We start from the raw sequence: 26595 nt of genomic DNA, 5'->3' as shown, positions 1-26595 counted from the left end.
GACCTCTGGGACTGACGGTCGTTCAGTTGGCGAGCTCAGATCTGTCAGTCGCTTGCTGTGAAGGAGCAGCTTCTCGAATTGAGCGTAGATGCCGGAGGTTGCGACCATAGATCTGGTCGTTCACCTTCACCTGGTATGGTCGAGGTGACAACTTCTTCATGCAAGTCCCATGTTGCCAAGTGGGCTTTTTTTTTTAGTGCATTAAATGTTTGCGCTCTGACCGGTTGCCCAACTCTCAGCTCTGACAGCAATTTGGCAGTTTTATCAAAGTGACATTTGACTTTCTATCGTTGCACTATGACCTTGTCTCTCTCACCTGTTAATACTTCTGGCTTCAGTAGTTTCTTAGCATGTCTTCAGTAGGTGTATTTCTCCACTCTAAGATTGCCTTGTACACATCTGTACCAGATCTAGTAGATTTCTTTGATCCCTTTGGCAATTTTCACTGCTGCCTCAGCCTTTCCATTTGACTGGGGATAGTGTGGCGATGACGTGTAGTGCTGAATTTCCCAATTGTTCATGCAGTGTTTGAATTCTTCACTCGTGAACTGAAGACCATTGTCACTAATCACAATATGAGGGATGGTAAGACAATTGAAGTGTGCTTTCAGGTGTTCTACGATGTCACTGGTAGTTGTTGATGTCAGTTGGTCTAACTCCCAGTAGTCGAATAGTAGTCGACTGTGACGAGATGATCAGTTCCAGTGCGAATGAAGAGATCTACTCCAAACTTCATCCATGGTCTTTTTGAGATATCATGAGGGGCTCTTTAGCTTACTCAGCTTAATATTCATTGCAAGCACTGTACTGGCTGATGTGGTCCTTAGTCTCATTGCTCATCTTTGGCAAGTAGAGCACTTCTGTTGCCTTCCTCAGACTAGGCTCGATTCTTTGGCTTGCGTGGATGCGCTTCAGCATCTTTTTTCTCATCTCTCTTCTCTCTTTAGGGATAATAACCTTTGTTCCTTTGTACAAGATGCCATCTTGTGGAGTCACTTCATCTCTGTATGCCCAATGCACTCTTACAGCAACAGGTGTGTCCTTGATAGTTTCAGGCATCCTTTCATCACACCTTCCTGTAGCAGTTGAAGAGTTGCATCTTTTCGCGTAGTATGCCTAATCTGAGCAAGACGCTTGTCTGTCAGATACAATGTCTCTGCTGAGTTGATGACTTTCAGAGCATGTCGTGCTATTGCTTCTTGCTGAATCTGGAAGATTTTGCACTCTGTACTAGCATCATCAACTTCCTTCAAAGGGAGCGCAGCTCTCAACAGCATGTAGGTGATGTACATCTGCTTCCCTTGTTTGTACTTCACTTCCAAGTGATATCTCTGCAAATGCTTTGAAGCAGATAGAAGCGGTTTGAGAAGGATGCTTTGAAGTGGCTTGTGGTCGGAGTCTACCATCACTTTCTCTCTCCCAAACAAGTACTCGTTGAAATGCTCACAAGCAAAGATAATAGCCAGACACCTTTTCTCGATCTGTGCATAGCGTTGTTCAGTTTGTGTTAATGCTCTGAATTAAAACGCAACTGGTTGCCCTTGCTACGTGAGGGTGGCTCCAAGTCCTGTTTCACTGGCATCTCACTACAGGGTGACTTCCTCGTTGACAGCATAGTACCTCAGCACTGGCGTTGTCATCACTAATTGTTTGATGTGAGTGAAAGCTGCTTCTTGTTCTGTCAAAATACCACTGAACATCCTTTGCCGTGAGCTTGTGTAGAGGTTCACACTGATAACAAATTGGGCAAGAACTTAGCTAGGTAGTTCACAAATCCAACATATAGTTGAACTGCCTTCACATTTGTAGGTTGCTGCATCTCTACTACAGCTCACACCTTATCAGGATCAGGGCGAAGTCCTTTAGCTGTCAGTGCATGCCATATGTAACTGACTTCAATCATCTTCAGTTGCAGCTTTTTCCTGTTCAGCTTCAGGTTCATCTGGTGAGAGCTCTCTAGCACACTCACTAGATTCCGATCATGATCTGCGATGGCGTCTTCCATCGTATCTCCACATCCATAGTCTAGAAGATCATCCAAGATTGCTTCCACTCCTGGTAAGCCATTGGCTATCTCATGCTGTCTGAGTTGGTACTCTTCTGGAGCATTAGAATTGCCGAACAGCATGCACAACCATTTGTACCTCCCAAATGGCATCCAGAAAGCTACTGCTTTCATCCAACTTGCCAGTATCCATCCTTAGTATCTAGGATGGTAAAGACCTTGGCAAGTTGAGGCAGAATCTCTTCAGTGGTTGGGACACAGTAGTGAGATCTCTTCAAAGCTTTATTGAGGTCCTTTTGGATCTAAACGCACAAACTTTTCAGGTTTCTTTCACTGTTTACTATGCTGTCTCTCCCGTTTGTAGGAGTTGTCTCTTTGTTGATTACTCACATCTTTTCAAGCTCCTATATCTTGTCTTTCAGGCTGGACTTGAGGACAGCTGGAACTCTCCTCATATGTTCAGTTGGCCTCACTCTCTCCTCCATTTCAAGATGATATTCATCAGGAAGGCATCCAAGACATCAGAAAACATGTTGGTAATCTGTCGGGATTTGTTCAGATGTCAATGGCTTGGTGTCATGCAAGTGAAGGGTTAGCAGTCCAAGCTTTTGACTTGTTTCAGCTTAGCTGAAACGAGTTTGCTTAGTCTCCACTATCTGGAACTGAAGCTCTTCTTTCTCACAGTTGCGTTGGACTTTCAGCTTCGTTTGTCCTCTTAGAATGATGCTCACCCCATCATTCAGCCCCAACTTTACCTCTGGCTTAATTTTCGGGTCACTGTCTTGTGCGATTTTGCACAAGTCTGCGAAGCTCATAATGTTGCACATAGAACCAGTGTCTATCTGACACCTCACATCAGCTTGATGTTCTGCAGTCATCATTCCAATAGTCACAAAACACTTTCGGCCTTGAGACTTGACAGCACCAACACATTCTAGGGTCTAACGTGATTCGTCAATATCCTCATCCGACATCTCTCCATCAACCATCTTTACAGGCTTGTTTTTCTTCTTTCTCGTAAAACATTTACATGCAAAATGGTTCAGCTTCTTGCAATTAGAGCACTGTTTTCCCAATGCTTCCTTTTCCTCCTTTTGTCCCCCATAGTATTTACATGCAGTTCTCTGGCCTTGATTTTTCTGCTGGCCCTTCTGAAAGTTGTCCTTCCTTTTCATCATTGGCTTGTGCTTGGAAGATTTGGACTGTGCCTCAGCATAGTGCATAGCCGAGTCGGTTCTCCCATCAATACTCTTCACTGTTGATTAGCCACCTCAGAGCTTCTGCACATGTCAATAGCTTTCTTGAGAGTTAGCTTCTCTTCTCTCAGAAGACATGCTCTCACAGTAGGATCTCTTGATCCTAAGACAATCCTATCCCTGATTAGATCATCCTTTACTTTCCCAAACACTCAAGACTCAGCTGGACGTCCAATGCAGTCACATACAGATCACCATTCTCTATCTCTTCCTGAGCTCTACTGGTAAACACATAGCATTCATAAATGACATTAGTAGAGGGTTCAAAGTAGGTCTTCAAGGCCTCCAAAATCTCTCTCGTCTTGCTATTCTTAAGGAGATCACGGGTGCAATATGGTTGTAATAATCCTTCCCTATCATTAATAGAGTTGCTACTCTTATGTTCGAGTTTCTTGTCCAACTCTCTGGCAATCTCATAATTCTGCCATTGAGACTGAAAGAATTGCCAATTCCCTCTCAAAATCTCCCTTCATGTCCCTAAGAGCAGATACTGGAAAATTCAAAGCCACAATGAATTACCCCAGCTATTGACGTCATGTGCAAAGTTGCAGACACTAGTTGTTTTAAACTCTGATGTTTTGCACATCTGTCTGTCTTACAGCTGTCAAAATCCTTTTAAATCCTGATTACTCACTTCTGACACCATGTACCATGTGGTGTTTAAAATGGCTCCTGCCAAAAACCTTTATTCACATTTCATGACATCAGAGATCACGTGTACAGCAAGCCAAAGCATACAAAAGTATTTCTCCAAACAAGTTTAGTAGTGTTCAGAAAGACTGAAAGATTACAATTTAAAATGGGTAAAATGTTTGCTCTTTATTTCCTGCCGGTAAAAAATTAAATCATTATAATTATAGTGGAAACAATAGTGCATCCAATGAAAATGTTACCTTCTAACAGATGCAAGTGTTTGTATTGGATATATGATTAGAAATCCCAGGCGGTGTTTGATTTTAAAAGTAGCAACTATAACTAGGCTGACGGGAGCTGGCCACCAACTGAAAACTCAGTGACAAACCCGCTTCCACCTCGCCTGGGGATCCAGCCCATATTTTGCGGGTCGCCAGGCTTCAGTTGGTGTGAGGTGGGACTTCCACCCGCTTGAGGTAGGAAGTCCCGCCTAATAGAGCTGCCAGCCAGTCAGCGGGCCGGCAGATCTTAGTCCCAGCAGCACCACTGGGAGCGATGGTCACTGCTGGGACTGCAGCCTAGCGTGGAAAAGCTGTCGGGGAGCCCGGAGCAAAGGTAAGTTTTGGTTGCCTCGCCAGGGGTAATGGGTTGGGCAAGGGTGGTCGTTGGTGAAGGGGCCATGTTGGGCATTGGGGGTGGTTGGGGTAGCGGGGGCGGCCCTCAATCACGCACAGGGTGCCCGATCATGAGGACACCCCCCGCAGGGCATTCGAGAGCTGCCTGCTTTTCTCAGGGAGCTTCTCTTGGGTCTAGGGCGCCCACTTGCCATGCGTAAAATCCGCGTGAAGGCGGGAAAAGGCCCTTAAGTGGCCGTTAAGTGGTCACTTAAGGGCCTTGATTGGCCTCGGGTGGGCAGGCCGTTTTTCGCCACCCTGCATAAAGTGGCGGCGGAGGCGGGAGCAGGTCGGGAAGAACTCCCCGAGCCTCCCGCTCCATTTTATGCCAACACCACCCACCACCCCCCACCACCCCACCACCCCGCTGTGTTTGTGTGTGTGTGTGTGTGTGTGTGTCTCTCTCTCTGTGTTTTTCTTTTATTGAGGAAAAGGAAGTGGTCTTCATTCTTTACATAGCTTTTTTGGGGAAAAAAAAGGTGCAAAATTTAAATTATGGCAATTCTTGCAATTCGTCTTTGGAGCCATTAAGCTGGTTTTGATCCAGTCCACAAAAGCAGGACAAATCCAACCTTCCCGTCAGCCTACTCTCAATCATCAGCAAAGTGATGGAAAGGGTTATTGACAGTGATAATAACCTGTTCACCAATGTTCACTTTGGGTTCTACCAGGGCTCAATACAGCCTTGGTCCAAGCATGGACAAATGAACTGAATCACAGAGGTGAGGTGAGAGTGACTGCCCCTGACATCGAAGCAAAATTTGTTGAGTGGCATGAAGGAGCCCTAGTAAAATTGAAGTCAATGGGAATCAGAGGGAAAACTCTGGTTAGAGTCACACCTAACACAGTGGCAGATAGTTGTGGTTGTTGGAGGCCAATCATGTCAGCCTGGGACATCACTGTAGGAGTTCCTAGGGTTGTGTCCTAGGCCCAACCATCTTCAACTGCTTCATCAATGACCTTTCCTCCATCATAAGGTCCGAAGTCGGGATGTTTGCACATGGTTACATAGTATTCAGTTCCATTCGCAACTCCTCTGATAAGGAAGCAGTCTGTGCCTGCATGCAGCAAGACCTGGACAACATTCAGGCTTGTGCTAAGTGGCAAGTAACATTTGCTCCACACAAGTGCCAGGTAATGACCATCTCCAATAAGAGAAAATCTAACCACCTCCCCTTGATGTTAAACAGGATTATCATTGCTAAATCTCCCCACCATTAACATCTTGGGAATCACCATTGACCAGAAACTTAACTGGACCAGCCATATAAATACTGTGGCTACAAGAGCAGGATATTCTTTGGCAATTAGCTCACCTCCTGACTACCCAAAGTCTTTCCACCATCTACAAGGCGGAAGTAGAGAATGTGATGGAATACTTTCCACTTGCCAGGATGAGTGCAGCACCAACAACATTCAGGAAACTTGACCTGATCCAAAACAAAGCAGCCCACTTGATTGGCACCCCATCTACTTGCTTAAATATTCACTCCCATCACTACTAGCACACTGTGGCTGTAGTGTGTACCATGTACAAGAGGCAGTGTAGCAACTCGCCAAGGCTTCTTTGACAGCATCTCCCAAACCCATGACCTCTACCATCTAGAGGGTCAAGGGCAGCAGGTGCATGGGAACACCACCACCTGCAAGTTCCCCTCCCAAGTGACATACCATCCTGACTAGGTATATATTATTAACTGGTCTTGAATCAAACAGTTATGACTAGGTTTAGTATTTTATGGAAGTAAACACAAGTATTGCTATATCATAGTAAATTAGACTATATGAAGAATTGTTTAAATACTGGGAATTTTGGCGCAGCTTTTTGCTTTGATATTCATTGGATATGAATGTCTTGAACTGTTCAGTGTGCAGGCAAATATACTGTAACAAAACAGATTTTAAACCAGATGCTCAGACTGTCCTCTTGATATGTAAATTGTAGGACGGATTCATGTTTTTGAATTAGTCGGACTTTGGAATCAGTTTAATTTTTGTACTCTTCTACTCTTTTCAGTAGGAATCTATAGATCGTTTTTGATTAACCTTTCCCTTCTGGGCCAATGTACTTGATTCATGGATTTTTCAAATTTTCTATCTAATTACAGGCTGTTGTATATGAACAGTGGTATGATTTTACTGAAAAACATTTCAGATACCTGGAATGACTCACTGAAACCACTGATGGCAAAAATGCCATCAAGTCAGGACATGATGTAAATAAACCTCACTTATCACATACTGTGTGCCATCACTAAGTGTGTAACAACCAGATTTTAATCTTGAAATGAAAATATCCTCCTCTTGTAACATTGTTTTGTTTTTAGTACAGCTTTTTAACATTAGCTTATTATAAAGACCTGTCATTGACATTTTTTTTGACATTTTTTAATGAGATAATTATACCGATGGTTAAGTCAGCACCCGCCTTAACAATTTTCTTGAACTTGATTGTAAGGAGGGTTCCCAACAAAAACTGGCTATAATAAAATGCACAATCCTGCAATGTTCCAAGAAAGTAACAGTTTGAAGAATTGAAATAACATTGTGATTTCAAGGCGTGTTGCTACAATCCAGCACTGTTACACTTATAACTAAGGAGTTTTGAACCAATTTCTCTTTTATTAATTGCTGAAAAAAAGAGACATGCTGTCCAAGCTTTTCTTGCATTCATCAGGCCAGACGCAAGAATGCTAAATTTCAAAAGGAGCAACAATTTATACTACATGAAGAGAAGGTGCAGTTTGGTTTGCGAGTCGACTATGGTCGAGGCGTTGCCATGGAGAAAGCACCTGGGAAGAAGTGTCCTCCATGCTTTTCTTTAATTCAAAAAACGTGTAGTGACTGGATATGTTCCTTTTGCCTGCCGAGGACAGATCCCTACATATGAATATATGTAGCTTCACGCAAGCATAAGTGAGCTGTTGTATGTTTGGTTGATATGCTGCCACCTTAATATACCTAGTTAGTCTAGCTCAGAGATTCCTTAGTCTTCCGTACTTAGAACATTAACCTTTATTACATTACAACTATGTACAGCTCCACACCAGTCTGTGTGACTCCTCTGAATCCACGCTGCATCTCTTTTCAAGTCTCTCTCACATGTGATCTCTTCCATCATCATGGTAGAAGGTATTCTTTACACTGTCTCAATATTACCTCTTTCAAACCCTTATAGTACATCTTCCCCCAACTCTTTATCCAAATATATATACATTAATTTATATTGTTGCATACTATCCCATCTCCCCCCAAGTCTCTGACATCACAGATTCAATCTGTCAAAAGGCTTCACAGCTCTCCTTGATCGTGTTGTCAGATGCGGAAGATTAGTAGTCTTTCTCTGAACTCTTGTGTCTTGACTTGGACGGCCTTCCTTAAGGTTTGTAATATCCGGTGCTTTCTGAATTTCAGGTTCAACATCTGGTTCGTCCAAATGTATGACTGATTGACGTCTTTGAACAGGAATAAGATTCCTCCTGTTTCGTCTTGTAGTACCTTCTGAAGTATGCACTAAATAAGGTCACACTTGATTCTTATCTCGCTGGGCAATTTACTCCTGCTCTGTTTTGGTCTCGTACCCATACCTTTTGTCCTTCTGTCAACTTTGGTAGGCTCCTGGTACAGTATTCCCTATTTATAATTATAGACTTGTTGCTTTCGGTAAGACTTTTCTCTGTCTTGAACTCTCTGATAATCCTGGACTTGTATCCCTCAAAGCAACTTTTTGGCTAGGATTGGAAATTGTGTTCTAAGCTTCCTTCCCATCAACAGTTCAGATGGTGCTAAACTGCATAGCAATGGAGAGGTTCTGTAGTTCAGGAGTGCTATTTGAAAATCTTGATATTTCTTTAACAGTGCTTTGATGGTTCTGACTACTCACTCTGCTTCTCCATTAGATTGTGGATATCTAGGGGAACTTGTAAGATGTACAAATCCACAGTTTTCCGCAAAGTGCGTGAGGTAGTCATTTGCAAATTGTGGTCCATTATCGGACACTATCTGGTCGGGTATACCATGTGTTGCAAAGATTTCTTGTAGCACTTGAATGACTGTACACATCAACTGAAGCAAACGTTTGACCTCTATCCACCATGAAAAGTAGTTGATGACAATCAGGTAAGATTTTCCATTTGAATATGAATAGATCCGCCCCCGCCAGATGTTCCCACGGTCTGGTTGGGAATTGGGTCGAGATAGGGGGTTCCCTCTGATCCTTTCTGTGCACTGCACATACCTGGCAATTTGAAATAATTTTTTCTATATCTTTCAATATTCCCATTCACCAAATGGACGCCTGAGCCCGTGCTCTACATTTTGTTATGCCCATATGACCTTGCTGTATTTTCTCCAAGATATCTACCCGGAGTGACTCTAGAATCGCCAGTTTCTCGTCATATACCAGCAAATCATCCACTATAGTAAAGTATCTTCTGTGTTCAAAGAAGTTTTTCATCCTCTTACCACTGGGACACTGCTACGGCCAGCCTTGCATGCAATATTGGCAGAAATAGATGCATTCTTCATCTTGCATCTTAACCTGACTGATTTCTTAGCTGTTCTGAACTTGCCAGACATTGTGATGCAGTGAACTGAGACTATGACTCAATTTTATTAATGAAATTAACATGCTGTTTTGTAGAATGGTCGACAGTAGCTCTGGACAATGCATTTGTTGCTTTCCCTATATGTATACCGTTTTGTACGTGAACCTCATTAGCCTCAACCGGAATCTCTGGTTTCACGGAGACATCCTAGCAAGTTGCTTTTCATCAAGTAAGGAAATTAGGGGTTTGTGGTCTGTCTCTATGACGACCTTTAAGTCGATAATATCTGAAAACTTCTCACAAGCCCACATGACTGCGACAGCTGCTTTATTATGGTGTACTTCGTGACGAATAAACCAGTCTTCGACTTCCATCTGGCTGTTCTTGGAAAAGGACTGCCACTGTTTCTATAGTCTGTTGCGGTTGTGGTTAGAAGTGAAGGGTTATGATGTGCTAAGATATCCGGTGAAATCAGCATCTCCTTGATCCTTTGAAATGCTTGTTCCTGATGTGTATCCCAGCACCATGCTTGAGCTTTCCTTAACAGTTGTCGCAAAGGCTCAGTAGCTTGTGCTAGATTGGGTAAATATTTTGCCAACTGATTGACCATGCCAAGGAATCGTTGAATATCTTGGACAGAAGTGGGAATTCACTAATGGCTCTCGTCTTTTGCGGGTCTGCCCTTATGCCGTTGCTACTGACCATGTGTCCTAAAAAAAACGAATAGACATTTTTGAAAACTCTCACTTCTCATTAAGTGTTGCAGACGATTCCAAACCACTCTAACCCTCCAGTCATGTGCTTCAGTGGACTCACCATGAACTAAGATATCGTCCATATGGCATATTACACCTTTAAGGCCCTGTAGACTATTCAACATAGTTCTTTAGAATATTTCCGGTGCTGAATTTATACCGAATGGTACATAATTAAAACAAAATCTTCCAAACGGAGTAATAAAGGTTGTCAATAACCTTGATTTCTTATCCAGTGGAACTTGCCAAAAGCCACTATTCGCATCAAGCTTTGTGAAGATGGTACTTTGGATAACTTTGCCAAGCTTTTACTTTTGGATAGTTTTGCCAAGCTTTCGTCCACTGAGGACATCGGATGAACTTCTCTTGCCACAGCCTTATTAAGTTAAGTCTACACAAATGCTAAGATCACCATTAGGTTTAGTAACTGGAACCATTCCCAAACACCACTCTGTAGGTTTAGTGACAAAATTTGATAGGGATTCATCAGCAATATCTACTACAATGTGGTGTCTTATTAATTCTGCTTTTCGGTCTCCATATTCACATCCCTCAGCTAGTCTGTAAAGATCATTAATAAAAGCATCACTGTTTCACCTGGTTTCTGGTCCCTTCTGTTAAATCTTGCCCTTGCTAGAATCTTATGGCTCTGCAGGTTGAAATAACTATCAAAGGCTTTTAAACTTCACCAAATTTGGCTGATGTCTCATTAATGCCTTGTCTTGTAATAACATCGTCTGCTATTGCCCCAGTGGGATGCAGCAATGTGTTAACTTGCTCTGCTTCAGACTGGCTGTCTAATTTGGATGCAATTTTGTATCTCAAAAATCCAGAGTGACCAAATTTGGGTTTGATTTGCTCCTTCCATGTGTTCAAACCCCTCTGGTATTGTGAATTTAAGATCCATACCTTCTATTTGGTTTACTCTTACTTTTGAATTTTTCCCTCCAGTATCAGAAGTTTCCCACACTTTTCAGCCCCGCGCTGATTCCCACTATGGCCACTGTTTCTCCCTGTGAAATCTCGCTGCTAGATTTTGGATTTGTTTCCTCCTTGTTTTACGCACAGTTTTGTAGCATTGCTGCTATATTCCATTAACTCCCTTCTCTTAGAGTATTGAGTATTTGCAACCTTGTTTTTTTTCCGCTTGCTCTGCTCGCCACATGTAATGGCGCCGACCTCAGATCCGCCTTCGCTAAGGATTTTTTTGATTTTCCCAGTGCTGCCGTTCGGAACAAACTTTTACCTTTCAGGGTTGCTCACCAGATCCCCGATTGTTGGTTCTCCAACTCGAAGCCTGCAATCACTGGACCAGATTTCTATAAGCTGATTCCCCAATTCTCCGTGTCTCCTTCGTTCACGGAGCAGCTCTGGAGCTTTTTCACAGCCTCTTCTCAAGTTCTGCAGTTTTGGCGCTTTATTCAGGTCAGCCCTGTTCAAAGTATTTCTTCAAATTATTCTGGGTGTTTGATGGTAAGAACCACCATTGTTCACGATCTCACCACTGATCACCATATTGTATGTTTGGTTGGTATGCTGCCACCTAAATATATTTAGCTAGTCTAGCTTAGAGAGATTCCTTAATCCTGAGTACTTAGAACATTAACCTTTATTACGTTACGACTATGTACAGCTCCACATCAGTCTGTGTGACTCCTCTGAAGCCATGCTGCATCTCTCCAAGTCTCTCTCAAGTGATCTCTTCCATCATCATTGGTAGGAGGTATTCTTTACACTTTCTCAACATTAACCCTTTCAGACCCTTGTACTGCATAAGCCACATTGCAAGCCTGACTGATAACCTTAACAGGGTGGCGCAGTGGTTAGCACCGCAGCCTCACAGCTCCAGCGACCTGGGTTCAATTTTGGGTACTGCCTGTGTGGAGTTTGCAAGTTCTCCCTGTATCTGCGTGGGTTTTCTCCGGGTGCTCCGGTTTCCCCTCTCAGCCAAAAGACTTGCAGGTTGATGGGTAAATTGGCCATTATAAATTGCCCCTAGTATAGGTAGGTGGTAGGGGAATATAGGGACAGGTAAGGATGTGGTAGGAATATGGGATTAGTATAAATGGGTGGTTAATGGTCGGCACAGACTCGGTGGGCCGAAGGGCCTGTTTCAGTGCTGTATCTCTAAATCTAAAAAATCTAAAAAAAAAATCTTAAATTGGTTTGTGTAATTCTTGGCGCACTCTGGATTGTTCAGTAATTCCTGTCCAATTGCGGAATCGCATCTAACATTAGACATTGTGTTCTGAGTTTCCCTGTTAGTGTCATAGTAGACAGCAATTGATGGGCTCCTACACTCAAATAAGATGAATTTGACCAGCAGTGATACACATTTAACTAGCCATAAAGGAAATACCTTGGCATGTTTTATGTGTACATATTTATGCCTGATATCTACCCTCCAGTCATTATATTTAGTTATCATTTTATTCTTTGTCACCTGTTTGGCAAGAGGCTGCCTCCATGTTCGTATGCTTCTAGTTGTTATAAAATTGCTTTCCTACATAGAAACAGGTGCTCTGGTTATATTAATCTGTCTTAATGTTATGTTAATCAGCTGATGTGGGTGAGAAGAAGGCGTCAGTGATTTCGAAGGGGAAGGTTGAAAGTGTGATTCATTCAAATGGAATGTTTCTGTGGTTATGATAAATCTATGCAATTGCAGTTCTTCGAATCATTTAGTTCTTCAGTCATTTAACATTTCATGTGCCAGAATTCATTCTTGACTTTCAGTGCCACTTTGGGAGTTTTTTTTAATGCAACTTTTTTAAACTTATTGAAATGTTTAAAAATAGTATAAACTGCATGTATGACAAAGCCTCGAGTCTTTCTGAAAGCTGTGTCATGTCCTGGCATGAAACACTCCCTCTCATTTTCCTTGATCATCATTTGAATACATTTGATATATTTGAAGCTTAACATTTTGTCAACATTTTCAATAGGTGAAAAGTACAGTATGCAAGTCTTTAGAATTGACTGTATTTTGGTCCTGACTTCAGTACAGTCAGAGGCTACACTGCTGCCTCCAGAGAGTCTGAAATCAACCAACAGATACTTGCTGCACACACATCCAGAGTTGGTCATGTTTTCTGGCAATTGGCAGCTGGTTTTGCATCTCATCACTTGTACAGACTAACAAAATGATTTGGCAGTCACTGACCTGTGCAAACGTTTCTGACCCAGTAGAAGAGGTACAATACCCATAAACAGATTGTAATATCAAAACAGATATATACATATATACACACATATATACATATATACACATATACACATATATACATATATACACATATATACACATATACACATATATACACATATATACACACATATATACATATATACACACATATATACATATATACATATTGCAAGTAATTCTTCAATAAGTGTGCTGTAAGCAAATGTATGTCAGAAGTTAGTCAAATAAAAAAAAAAGTTAAATATAAACCTTTTTTTAAACAAGTGTCTAATTGGGTGTTGCATGTAGTTGAGTGAAACCATGGTCAGATCTGCTAAGATAATGGTTTCCTGCTTGTTCCTTAAGACTGACTTTATCCTGCTTCCCTTGCAGAAAGTGCAACGTTATAACCAAGTGCATCAAATAAATTGCAAGGTGAGGGAGCTGAATTAACAGACGCAGCTTGTGACATAATCATGAATGGTGGTACTAGTAGATGGCGTAATCAGTTGCAAGCAAAAGCAGTTGTAGCAAGAACATATGCTTTGTAGAACTGATGATGGTTATTGATTGTATAGAAGAGCCATACAATTTGAGAGGCCTGCATGGGGCCAGTCCATGGAATTAATCATTTTCTCGATAATGCTGCGTCAGCAGGTCACGATCAAGTCTGTGTTTGAACTTCTACAAGCAAGGGACTAAATTTCAGGCAATAAAAGCCCTTGTGAGATATTTCCACAGGCAAAAGCAGTGTGTAGATTATCACTGTTGGTATTCCAGATGAATTATGTGTACTGATGCAGAATGTTTAAAAATGTAGTAGTTTTTTCAAGTTGTTGGTTAGAGAAAAGGAGTCATTGTTCTTTTCTAAGTGTAGTAATCCACATCCCCAGCTTATACACACTACTGAGTCAGCGGCGCTTGAGATGGCTTGGCCATGTGAGCTACATGGAAGATGGTAGGATCCCCAAAGACACATTGCACAGCGAGCTCGCCACTGGTATCAGACCCACCGGCCGTCCATGTCTCAGCTTTAAAGACGTCTGCAAACTCGACATGAATGTGACATTGATCACAAGTCGTGGGAGTCAGTTGCCAGTGATCGCCAGAGCTGGTGGGCAGCCATAAAGGCGGGGCTAAAGTGTGGCGAGTCGAAGAGACTTAGCAGTTGGCAGGAAAAAAGACAGAGGCGCAAGGGGAGAGCCAACTGTGTAACAGCCCCGACAACCAATTTTTTCTGCAGCACCTGTGGAAGAGTCTGTCACTCCAGAATTGGCTTTTATAGCCACTCCAGGCGCTGCTTCACAAACCACTGACCACCTCCAGGCGCTTTCCCATTGCCTCTCGAGACGAGGAGGCCAAAGAGAATCCACATTAGTCAGAAGTGTTTATTCCTCTGAGTGGTCACTTTCTTAATTGCATGTGTTTGTAATGCTGGGAATCTACTGTGCTATTTGGTCAGCAATCTCACTCAAATTATAAATAATCTCTAATTAAAGCTCCACCTTAACTAAGATTTTCCAACTGTGGTTGGAGATATTCTGGGAGATTTCATCATTTGACCTCCTACCATCCCAGGAGGTACTGTAAAAAGATCAGTGGCTGCACTGTAAGATGCAAGAGTTTTAGAAAGAATGCAAATCTGGTGAAATGGAAGACATCAGTGACCACCCAGAATTAGTTATATGAATGTATTTAGCGGGATAGTGGTGCATATCTGTTTGAGCGAGCTATGAATGTTTGTACGTGTCCATCTTTAACCAATTTGGTTGTCTGTGAGCCATTACGATAAACTGAAAAGACTTGCATCTATGCAGTATCTCATGTTCACAGAAACATCTCAAAGCTCTTCATATTGCTGCAACTTACTTTGAATTTACTTCTGCTAAATAATGTAGCCATTATGCACATAGCAAGATTTCACAAAAACTGCAAAACGATGAATAATTTATTAATCTGTTTAGCTTTGATAGTGTTGGGTGTGGCACGTCTTTGAGCAGTGCCTCGGGATTTTTATTGTCCACTGGAACAGGCAAATGTTTCACTGAAACATTAGTCAAAACTATACACTGAATTCCGAGAGCATTGTTTCAACCTGCACCCTACTGGCACATAAGGGAAAATGATACCAATTGAATCAAGCTAATCTGTTCCACATAAATGTTACCCCAACAGTTTCTGGTTTACTATCTACTGTACGCCAACAGAAGTTGCTGATAACTGAAAAATATTCAGTTCTTAAGTTTTAATAAATAGCATTACTTTTCAGCCGAAGCATCAAATAATTTGCCTAAATGAAGACCATTAGTAATAGATATCGAACATTTTCCATTAAATGTGTATAGATGATCTTGTCACAAAATTCCTCTTGTTCAAATGAAGTTGGTGTTGTTGTCGAGTATTTCTTGTTTTGAACTGTTTTTTGGAGAAATAATCCTTTACTAAAGGAAGGTCTTGTGTGTTGGAAATCAAACATTGCTAGATTTTTACTAGCCATCTGCTCATATAACTGATAACCCTACAAAATAAACTTTGTGCATTTCTATCACAATGATTTGGATAGTGCTACCCAAAATCTTGCATAAGTGCAAGCCTTAAAAGAACAAAGGGGAAGACTTGTAACTATGCAACATTGTGTGAGCTTCAGTAGTGTGAGCAGGAGGAATAATTACTGTTGAAGCAAATTTAGCTAGTTTTTGCTTTGACATTTTTTCCTCCACTGGTGGGTGTTGCCTGGAAATATGACTCAATTCTGTTGTATGACTCACTACTTGAAAGTGAAGAAATCTTTCATCAAATAAAAGTGGTTTTCCCCAGTCGTGTGGATGGCAGTACCAAGTTGAATTGAACAAAGAAAATGAACTTGCATTTATGTAGCACCTTTTATGACTTCAGTATGTCCCAAAGTACTTCATTGCCAATTAAATACTTTTGACGTGTAATCGTCGTTGTATTGCAGGGAAATATGGCAGCCCATTTGCACATAGCAAGGTCCCACAAATAAAAGTGAAATAAATGGCCAGATAATCTATATTAATGTTTAAGGGATAGTTGGTGGCCAGAACAATGGGAAAACTCCCAGCTCCTCTTCAAATAGTGTCATGGGATCTTTTATATCTATCTGAGATGGCAGATGGGCCTTTGGTTTAACTTCTCGTCTGAAAGATTAAGTTCATTCATGAACTTATCAGACTGATTTATCCATGAAGTAGGAATATTTTTGACTCTATCCAGTTGTAGAATTGAGCCTTCAAAGGACATGAATAGTGCTGTTTTATTAAACCATTATGACGTGTCTTCTTCCTGGTCTGTCTCTTCTCTGGCTTCAGAAGGGACAAAGTACTTATTTTTCCTCTGTTCCTTCTTTGTTGTATTCCTCTGATCTATAATTAGTACACAACTGAGAGGAACTAAACTTAAAAACCTGTTGCGTCAGATTGAGAATATGTGACGTGTCCCTTGTAAGTGAGTGAGTGCAACTTGCTAATTCAACCTAGATATAGCAATAACATTTTTCCATTCTCAGGATCAGAATTATTAGTATGTCCACAAATTAAAATAATGCCCACATTTTTCTTGCGCCCTTATTTGTTACAAAAACCTTTATTGGAGGACTGGCTCAAATAGGCCAGAAGGACAAAGTTGAAGTTTTACTCTGTACCAGGTCATTCTTTGACCTTTGCAAAGAGTGTCAGTAAGCCAGATCTCACTATAGCAGCAGTGGCAGTGGCATGCCAGTTTTGGTTCTGTAAAACAAAACGAGGATGATTGATCTTCTCAATTGCTAATTTGCAATTCTGTGAACTTGTTTGTTTTTGTTGTATGCAGAGGGTCTGGACACCCAACCAAATGGCCCAAGTTCAAAATTTATTCCCGAGTGATTCAAATTCACTAGTTCTTTGCCCCTTTGTGAACGACCATTAGCAACAGTGAAGACACTCACAGTCCAGCATCTGTGGTGAGATGAATGTGGAATTGAGATATGGAAGCACTGCATTCAGCTGTGTAATTTGTCATGCACTTAATTCTTGCTTTGAATTGGGGAGGGGAAAGGTGCATTTCAGGAGTAAGAAAGAGAAAATTGAAGGATAACTCTGCTATCACATCTCAATAACCCAGCAGTCATTTTAAATCCCCTATTTTCATCGGACTGCCATTGGTAGTTGTGCTTTCAACTGTCTAGCTCTTGGCTCTGGAAATAACTCCCTACATCTCTCGGCATCTCTGCATCTCTCTCCTCCTTTAAGTTGCTCCTTAAAACTTGTATAAGTGACCAAAAGCTTTGTCAAAAGAGTTTAGTGTTAAATTTTGTCTGAGAAAACTTCTGTGAAGCGATTTAGGATATTTTTACTACACTAAAAACAATTACACTGATTCTTATTTCACTACAATTGCTATTTTTGTTGTGTGAGCTTTGATAGTGAGCATCAACAGACTATTTAGGCTGGAGGTTATCACATTTGATTCCAATTCTGTGCTCTCCAGCATTTACATACATGTTTTCAAGTAGGAGAGGCTAGATAGTAATCGGTTAGAAGAACCCTGGCTGATTTTTCTCTTTCCCTTCCCTCCGTGGGCCGCAGTGGGGGGGGCCTGTAAAATTCAGCAGGGAGACCGCCTCGAGCCCCGACGTCGAGAAGGGCCTGTCGCGTATTACCGGCGACGGGGGGCCTTCATCTAAATATTTAAATGAACAATACTCCATACGGAGTTCCAAGGTGAGATCCTGGTTGGGTGGGGAGCGGGGGAGGAATAAAATTTTCAGGGCTGTTGGGGGGGGGGGTGGTGGGCAAAAACGAATGCGATTGGGTGAGGGGATGGTGGGAAGGGGTTGAAGGTTAAAGGAAAGAAAGTTTGGGGGGTGGGGAAGGTTGTGACGGAAACTTTAATGTTTTGGCGAGGGGTAGGACAAATAATACACTGATCCATCATTGAGGGGATGGGAGAGGGGATTTGAAGTGTGCCTAACGTTTCATTGAAATGTAGGTAAAGGGCTTGAAGCCCTCGAAAAATGACGCCGGCGCCTGCACGGTGGCGCGGATGCGTTGCCGGGGACGCGGCAGCCGGTCCCTCTACGTCATCGGGGGTGGCCGCTGCGCCCCTCTATTTAAATGAGCCCCTGCGCATAATATCACAGGGGCTCTTCGGCAGCACTTCTGTGTCGGAAGGCCGCCGAGTTCACAGCAGCCGCCACGGCGCGCTAATAAAATTCAGCCCATGGTGCACCAACAGTTGCTCTTGCTGAAATTGGCTAATCAACATTGATCAGGAATATCTGTGCTGTATAACTTGATAATGCATTGAACAGTGTCTTGAGCCCCAGTTCATGAGAAGAACAGTATTGCATTATGTGGAAGAAGGTCCAATGCGTAGATTTAACTGCTATTACTGGAGGCCACACAGTTCCATATCCAATACGAAGTGCATGCACTGGTATCCAAAGCAGTAACGATGGCTGCTGTAAGTTACATCAGGAGGGACTGATGCAGACGCAATACACAGATATTTCAATGCAATGTCCTGGAAGTAATTCCTAAAATATGACTTCCATTTTTGTTTTGTTTTCTCACCTTCAAGAGAAAATAATTTAGATTTGTACGACTTTCGTATGTACTTCGAGGTTCTTGCTTCTATTTTGATAGTATCCTCTTGACTCAACTATGTTTACACCTCAGGAGTTTGTGACTGGGGAATGTGAAGAAGACAATGCTGACCTAATGGAAAGAGTCTGTTAACCCCCTTAAAATGTGTAGAGGTTTGTTTGAGACAAATGGGGGAGGGGGTAACAATTTCATAAAATCATAGAATAGTATAGCACAGGAGGAGGCCACTTAGGCCATTGAGTCTGCACAAGCTCTTTCAACGAGCAATCCAGTTAGTCCTGCTCTCCCATTCTTTCCCCCATCCCTACATTTTTTTCTCCTTCAAGTTTTTATCCAATTCCCCTTTGAAAGCTACTGTCAAATCTGTATCCACTACTCTTTCAGGCATTGCATTCCAAATCCTAAGCACTCATTACGTATTCAGTTTTTCCTCATGTTGCTTCTGGTTCTTTTGCCAGTCAGTTTAAATCTGTGCCTTCTGGTTTTCGACCCTTCAGCCTTTGGAAACAGTTACTTTTTATTTATTCTATGTAAACTTTGTGATTTTAAACACCTCTTTCAAATCTCCCCTTTAGCCTTCTCTGCTTTAAAGAGAACCCCATTTTCTCTAGTCTAACAATGTAACAGTTATCCCTCATCCCTGGAACTATTCTAATCTTTTCTGCTCCATCTCCAAAATTTTCATGTTCTTCCTAAAGTGTAGTACCCAGAATTGGATGTACTACTCCTGGGACTGAACTAGTATTTTGTCTAGGTTTAGAATAAGTTCCTGGTTTTTGTACTCTACAAAGCCCAGAATCCCATGTGATTAACTCCTTTGTTAATAGTCCTCTCATCTTCAAGATTTGTGCAGACATCTCCAGGTCACTCTGTTCTTACACCCCCTTTAAAATTGTACCATTTAGCTTGTATTGTCTCCTCTCATTCTTCCTACCAAAATGTATCGGCACACTTTTCTGAGTTGCATTTCATTGGCCCTGTGTCCACCCATGTCATCATTTTGGTGTCCTTTTGAAGTATATTACTATCTTCCTCACTGTTTACTACACTTCCAAGTTTTGTGTCATCTGCACATTTTGAAATTGTGCCCTGTACCCACCCCCAAAGTCCAATTACAGGTAACTAAATCTCATATAATTTGTAACAGTGTCATCAGCTCCTTTTTATATATGTATCCTAAAAATATTGGAGAATATCCTAGTAATTTCTTTTATGCATTGTCATCCCTTTCATTACAATGTTTTAATATTTTTCTTTCTAGTTTCTGCCACTGCTTTCTATAAAGCACAGCCTGTAATTCAGTTCATGTGTGAAGTACTAGACATTCATAATATTGATGAGCAACCACGACCTTTGACTGATTCCCACCGAGTCAAATTCACCAAAGAGATAAAAGGTAAGTTGCAAACATTTTGTTGACCGGTAATTTAGTGAGAGACCATGGTTGCTTTTGAAATCCCCCCCAGCTCTCATACTTTCCATTACTAAGTTTGTAATTGATGGTGGATTTCTCTGGTTTATTCAGTTGCTTAATCCTTTACAATTTTATGTTGTCATCTTTCTAAAATATAATTAATGAATATACTTGGTAGTGAAGTAATGCTGATATAAAGCTTCAAATACAAATAATAAATGGAAACAACTTGCAGTTTAATATTTAGTGAAAGTTTAGCAGACTGGACAAATGAAATTCAATGCTGAGAAGCATGCAATAACACTTCTTAGCGGTAAAAACAAGAGTAATGTTTTTAGTTAGATTTAGTTATAGAATCATCTTGCGTCTAGCAGAAACTTAGATACCTGTGACAATTCTGACTTACTTGTTTTCTTAATGCATTTTATGATAAAATTCTTTCTCACATTCATAAAGTTCACTGCAGTGATGCACATTTTGCTTTATCGTGGGTATATCTACTTGTTATATGAAAATGAAATGGCTGCACCAACAGCGCCATCCACTGGTCACCAATTTCAGTGAAAATGGCAATACATTACTGTCGCAAGAGCCAGAGCAACAAGTTAAATCCATAAATCTTATGCCTTGATAACTTTTTTAAAAAAATTATTATTCATTCTTAAGATGTACAACAGCTCTCCCAACATTGGTGCCAGTCCCCAGATGTTGGTGAGGAGGGTGTTGCGGGGCGACTGTGCAGGTTGTACTTTCGTCCTGTTCTGGTCTGATGCCCAGGTCACAGCATAGTGTTCCATTTGGTTTTATTTTTCTTCTTTGCATTGATTTGATATAACTGGCTTGCTAGCTTATTTCAGAGGGCAGTTCAGAGTCAACCACTTGATAAGTCTTCCTAAAAAAATTACTCTTGTTTTTACTGCTAAGAAATGATATTGCATGCTTCTCAGCATTGAATTTCATTTGTCCAGTCTGCTAATCTGCCTGGCCTCCTTGCTGTTTGCTGAAGCCTCCATTTTGTGTCATTAGCAAATTTTACTATCATGCTCCCTCAACCAAAGTTAAATTATGTATATTTTTGTTTTTTTAAAAAAAAGCTCAAGTGGACTGAGCTCTGACCCTGGGACACACTACTTCCAACCCTTCACCCATCCAAACAGCACCCATTAACCCCAGTGTTTTCTCTTTGTCCATCAACCAATGTTCTGTCCATTTCCCACAGTTCCTCTTGTATCATGTCTGAAGTTTTACAATAAGCCTCCTGTGCGTCACTATTTCAACTGCATCTGAAAATCCACAACATGGGTTATGACTTTGAATCTTGTGTATTCTAGAGTAGTTCTATTAAGTTTAATGTAGGCTGGCATTTCAGATTTTTCATTGTTAATATGAATGTGCTAATTCTATTCCATCTTCCTACCCCCATAAGCCCACAAAAAGTCTGCACACATATATAACTCTTGTAATCTGTATCACTGGCGCAGCTGCAATGGACATTATAGACCCAAAATTACCAATTTTCAGAAGGTTAAAAATATGCTGAAATGGAAATATGTCCTAATGCATCAGAAATCTGTTAATTTTAAGAGATGCAGAGTACCTCTTACAGGAAGCACATGCTTTAACTTTTAAGGTAAACATAAACATGCCCTTTTACGTAGACAACTGTTGAATTTTCTTTAAAAATGGCAGCATTTATGGAATTCAAAATATTATGATACATTATACTTTCCTGAATATTCCACATTCATCAAATGACTACCACATCCCCACCCGATTTAATTTTACCTCTGTTGGTCAGTTGTGGAGTTCCAAGCCAGTCGTGAAATGGGCATAGCCCAGGTCTTGCTCTGTTCCCAGTTCCTAAAGGAAGTGCATTATTGGGTGGGGGAGCGACCCAAAAAGGAGTGAAGTGGAACAAGAAAAATAAATGTATATCTTTTCATTCATTGGAACTCATTTGAAGCCTGAGGTATTAGGAGACAATCCATTTTCCATTGTTGAGATGACAGTTAAATTGGTTTGTAACAGTTGCCCTTTTTGCCTTCTCCTGACAAACTTCTCACAGGATTGAAGGTTGAAGTAACTCACTGTGGACCTATGAGGAGAAAGTACCGAGTGTGTAATGTTACCAGGCGACCAGCCAGCCATCAGACGTAAGTAATGATAAATAATTACAAATGCTTAAAGAGGATACAAAAATCTAGCAGGAGTACTTTTCCTGAAAAGCCCTTCTCGTTTATAAATGATAGTCTGAATAGAATTTATTTTTCGCTTAATGTTTTTGTAAAAACATTTTTTACTGTTGGAGACACCCTTTAGTCGGATCTCCATTGTCCACTAGCATCACATGGATTCTTCAGCCTTTCCAAAGTAAAAATAAGAGCAGTGACTTCACGCAGGCTTGATAGCTATACCTGAGCCTTCCAAGTGCAGAAAATCACATTGGGGGTCAGATGTACCAGCATATTACTTTTCTTGGGATCAAGCAGTACACAGGCCAGTTTGAAACTGCACCTGTCTTCTGTTTACTATGGAGCCACTATCATCAGTGATGTCACTGGAGATCTCCATGATATTAAGAAACTCGTGGCGCTGTTTTTTTTCCAAGTGGGCACTGTTGCTCAGTAACTCTTCCTCTCTGGGTCTCTCGTCGTTATGGTGACTTGGAGTCATGCCCTCATGGCAGGGACTAATCCTTGCATAGTATACTTAACAGATTGCCTCACTGTTAAAATCCTATGCATCAAAAATTATTTCTTTTAATTTTGTGTGTTCAAATCAAAGGATTAAACCTGTGTTTTCAAGGAAATTTGTAGTCCTTGTTTAAAGCCTTTGTAAGGAATTATCTATAGTTCTTTATATTTTCACTGGTGTATGCTGAACAATGTCATATCTACAATTGAAAATTAAATTTTTATGGGGATAAAGGTTGTAAAAAACACAGTATTTGGTATTTCCTATTTATATTTGAAAAGCATCCTCCTATCAGTTTAATTGTGGGTCTCCGAATTGAAGCGTTGGGAAGATTAATGGGGCATGCTGTTCTTACTAGTCCAATTTCTTGCATAATAATTACTACTGAAAATAAGAAACGTGGGAGATAGTTGATTTTGATTTGAAGTTGTAGGAAAATCTTAGATTCACAAAGGCCCTTGATGAGAATGCAGGCACATTTTTTGAATGCCGTCCAAAGTGATAGGATAAAGACATCTCTTTGTCAGCTACAGCTAATTGAAATGTTAACTAATTTCTTGGTAGATGTAGTGGCACAATACAAAACTGCATGTCAATTGACATTCTACTCTGAGATCATATGGGCAACAGGTGTAAGTAAAAACAAAAAAGCATTCACGCTGGTTTAGGTTCCTGTTCTGATTCTAGGGTTATAGGTTGAAGTAGCTTTTCTTTATCTGTGGCATTACCTGAAGTAGGAATGCTTGTTGTTGATGTGTGGTGCCTAAAACGTTGCATTCTCTAGCAGCAGTGGCAGTCCTCGCTCACCTTGATGAGCACAACAAATGGTGAGAGAGAAAGATTGGCACAAATTAGATGAGTTTAATGAAGACAGCAAACCTATTCACAGGAAAGGGAAAGGCAAAAGATGAAGGAGGTGATAGATTCTACAAATAGGGAAGCCTACCTTAATGCGAGAAAATGGAAGTGTAAAAATGAAATGGAGAATTGTTGCAAATTAAGTAGTTGGAATAATATTTTTAAAGGTGCATACTTGTATATCGATTTGATATTTCTGGACTTTTCTACTGTTCCTTGCTGATTTGTTCTTGGGTATTATGATTGCAAAAATGGAAATTGAAATGCATCATTTCCTTTAATTGTATGAGGACTGGAAATGACGCATAGCAGTAATTTAAAAAACACATTTCTGAATACATAAAGATGATGCAAAGTAACAAAACAAATACTTCTATTCTGAATAACAATTTTTCCTCAAAATATTTGGCGTTCTGTTAATCTGTTCAATAGGGATTTCAGTTGGTACCAAGAAAACCAAATTCGGAATCAGTGTAGTTGAATCAATCTAAAGGCCACAACTTTGTGTAAATCATCTTTTACATATATAAGCGCATCATAGAAATTAAGATTTAAACTCATTAAGTCCATAGTTAAGTGTGGAAATATGGTCTGGTTATGTTTTACATGGATTTCTGCCACTCATATACCACCTGATCCATTACTTAGTTGCATACCTGTGAGCATTATTCTGTTGCTTTCCAGGTTCCCCCTGCAGCTGGAGAGTGGGCAGACTGTGGAGTGCACAGTAGCACAGTACTTCAAACAGAAATATAACCTTCAGCTGAAGTACCCACACCTACCCTGTCTACAGGTGGGACAGGAACAAAAGCACACCTACCTGCCACTCGAGGTGAGTGAAGCCCTTCCATTCATTCAGTGAAATTTAGCATATATAGTATCAAGCATGAATTTATTGTAATGTCACTGTTCACCCTAATGCTGGGTGATTCTTTAAGTAAATGGAGTTTCCTTATATGTCCAAATGTGTAATTAAAAAAAAATGTGCAGTCATTCAGTAGTATAATGACTTATGCCATGGCTAATGAAACATGGATGACTTCCTTATGCTTATAACATTCAGAAGTTGTGGCATTTTCCTCTGATTTAATAAACAATTTCTGAAAACTTGTGTTAAATGCCATATGGGAAAAAATTCCCCAATTTTCTTCCTTCTCCTGAAGGCACTGATTTTCACCCGGACAAGGTTCCGCGAGAGTCAGCAACCCTCTAGTATCTCACCTGACTGGCAATTCATGTATGAAGCTTGACGGTGATTGTTGATGGGCTAAATGGCTGTTAGAAGGCACCAGGGCTGAGCTCGATCTTGTTCACATCCAACAACTTAAGAATAGTAATTTTCCTGCAAGCGCCACTGGATAACAATTAAGATGGAGATTTGATTACTTACTTACTCCCCCACCCCCAAATGTTACCTAGCCCTGCAATGCTAAGGGCCGTTGTAGTATTCAAATGTTGCCCCAGCTGAGATCGGCTAACTACAGCAATCAAGCCTGGGACTTGCTGATCCATATGGCTTAACACTAAGACAGAATGGTATCTTATTTACTAATACATCAGGAGGTACTTCAGGGGGACATTGGTACACTAGTTTATCCTCTTTAATATAAAAAACCAACATTCAAGTATGAATAACAATTTTTATTCAGTGTGACCCTCAATGAGTACAGCATTTTATAGTATGTTTATATATTGCTTATAATTGTTCAATAATCTATTTGCAGACAGGTTCAGTACCTGTTTTTGTACATCTGTGTCAAGTTACTTATACCTCACAAGAAATTGAAACTGAAATTAAATTTGGAATTGGCCAGCCTTAGGCAAAAAGAGCAAAATAAAAATCAAGATCAGTATTAAGGGATATAAAACAACAAATGCTGGAAATATTCAGCAGTTCTGGCAGCCTCTGTGGAGAGAAGCAGGGTTAACATTTCAGGTCAGTGACCCTTCATCAGAACTGTCAGATATTAGAAATGTAAAAGGTCTTAAGCAAGTGAAGCGGGGGTGGGGCAAGAGATAACAAAAGAGGTGTTGATAGGACAAGGTCATGAGAATAACTGACCTGAAGTTCATGGAGCAAAGGCAAACGGTATGTTAATGGTGTGGTGAAAGACAAAGTGTTAGTACAGAGAGGGTGTTAATTGACAGAATAATGAACAGCCCTGGCTCCAAGCACAAACATGAAAAAAACTGTTGGTAGGCACAGTAGAAACAAACTAAACAAAATAAAATAAAATAAATAAGAAAAAATAACTAAAAATAAAAAGGGGGGCCAGTCATGCTCTGAAATTATTGAACTTGATGTTCAGTCCAACAGACTGTAGCGTGCCTAGTCAGTAAATGAGGTGCTGTTCCTCGAGCTTGCGTTGATGTTCGCTGAACACTACAGAATCCCAGGACAGAGATGTGGGCAGGAGAGCTAGGGGGGGTGGGTGGTGTTGAAATGGCCAGCAACCGGATGCTAGGGGTCATGCTTTCGGACTGAGCAGAGGTGTTCCGCCAAACGGTCACCCAATCTGCATTTGGTCTCTCCAATCTAGAGGAGACCACGTTCTGAGCAGCGAATACAGTGTACTAAATTGAAAGAAGTAGAAGTAAATCGCTGCTTCAGCTGTAAGGAGTGTTCGGGACCTAGTGAAGATAGAGGGGGTAACTGGGCAGGTATTACACCTCCTGCGGTTGCAGGGGAAGGTGCCGTGAGAAGGGAACGAGGTGGTGGGGGTAATGGAGGAGTGGACGTGGGTGTTGCGGAGGGAACGATGCCTTCGGAATGCTGACAGTGGAAGGGAGGGGAAGATGCATTTGGTAGCGGCATCAAGCTGGATGTGGCGGAAATGGCAGAGGATGATCCTTTGGATGTAGAGGCTGGTGGGGTGGAAAGTGAGGACAAGGGGACCCCTGTCGCGGTTCTAGGAGGGAGGGGATTGAGTGAGGGTAGAAGTGCGGGAAATGGGCGGGACACGGTTGAG

The 26595-nt window shown here is 41.1% G+C and overlaps 1 protein-coding gene across 5 annotated transcripts in view; it reads left to right on the top strand.

Moving 5' to 3' along the window:
• The window catches only part of LOC137347144 (protein argonaute-3), a 154186-nt gene that overhangs the window by 75456 nt on the left and 52135 nt on the right, over positions 1-26595 (top strand). For 4 of the 5 annotated variants that reach the window (XR_010968872.1, XM_068011287.1, XM_068011285.1 and 1 more), the window contains 3 exons: positions 19922-20056; positions 22125-22227; positions 24311-24458. Coding sequence is in view for 4 of the 5 variants with exons in the window: in XM_068011287.1 (XP_067867388.1) it covers positions 19922-20056; positions 22125-22227; positions 24311-24458 (386 nt within the window). In the remaining variant the exon portion in view is untranslated. The remainder of the gene's footprint in view (positions 1-19921; positions 20057-22124; positions 22228-24310; positions 24459-26595) is intronic. The other variant, XM_068011286.1, reaches the window with a different exon arrangement.

This window comes from Heterodontus francisci, chromosome 31 (assembly GCF_036365525.1).
Source record: "Heterodontus francisci isolate sHetFra1 chromosome 31, sHetFra1.hap1, whole genome shotgun sequence".
NCBI classification, from domain to species: Eukaryota; Metazoa; Chordata; class Chondrichthyes; order Heterodontiformes; family Heterodontidae; genus Heterodontus; species Heterodontus francisci.
Note: the sequence above shows the minus strand (reverse complement) of the source record. Positions and strands in the feature narration are given on the sequence as shown.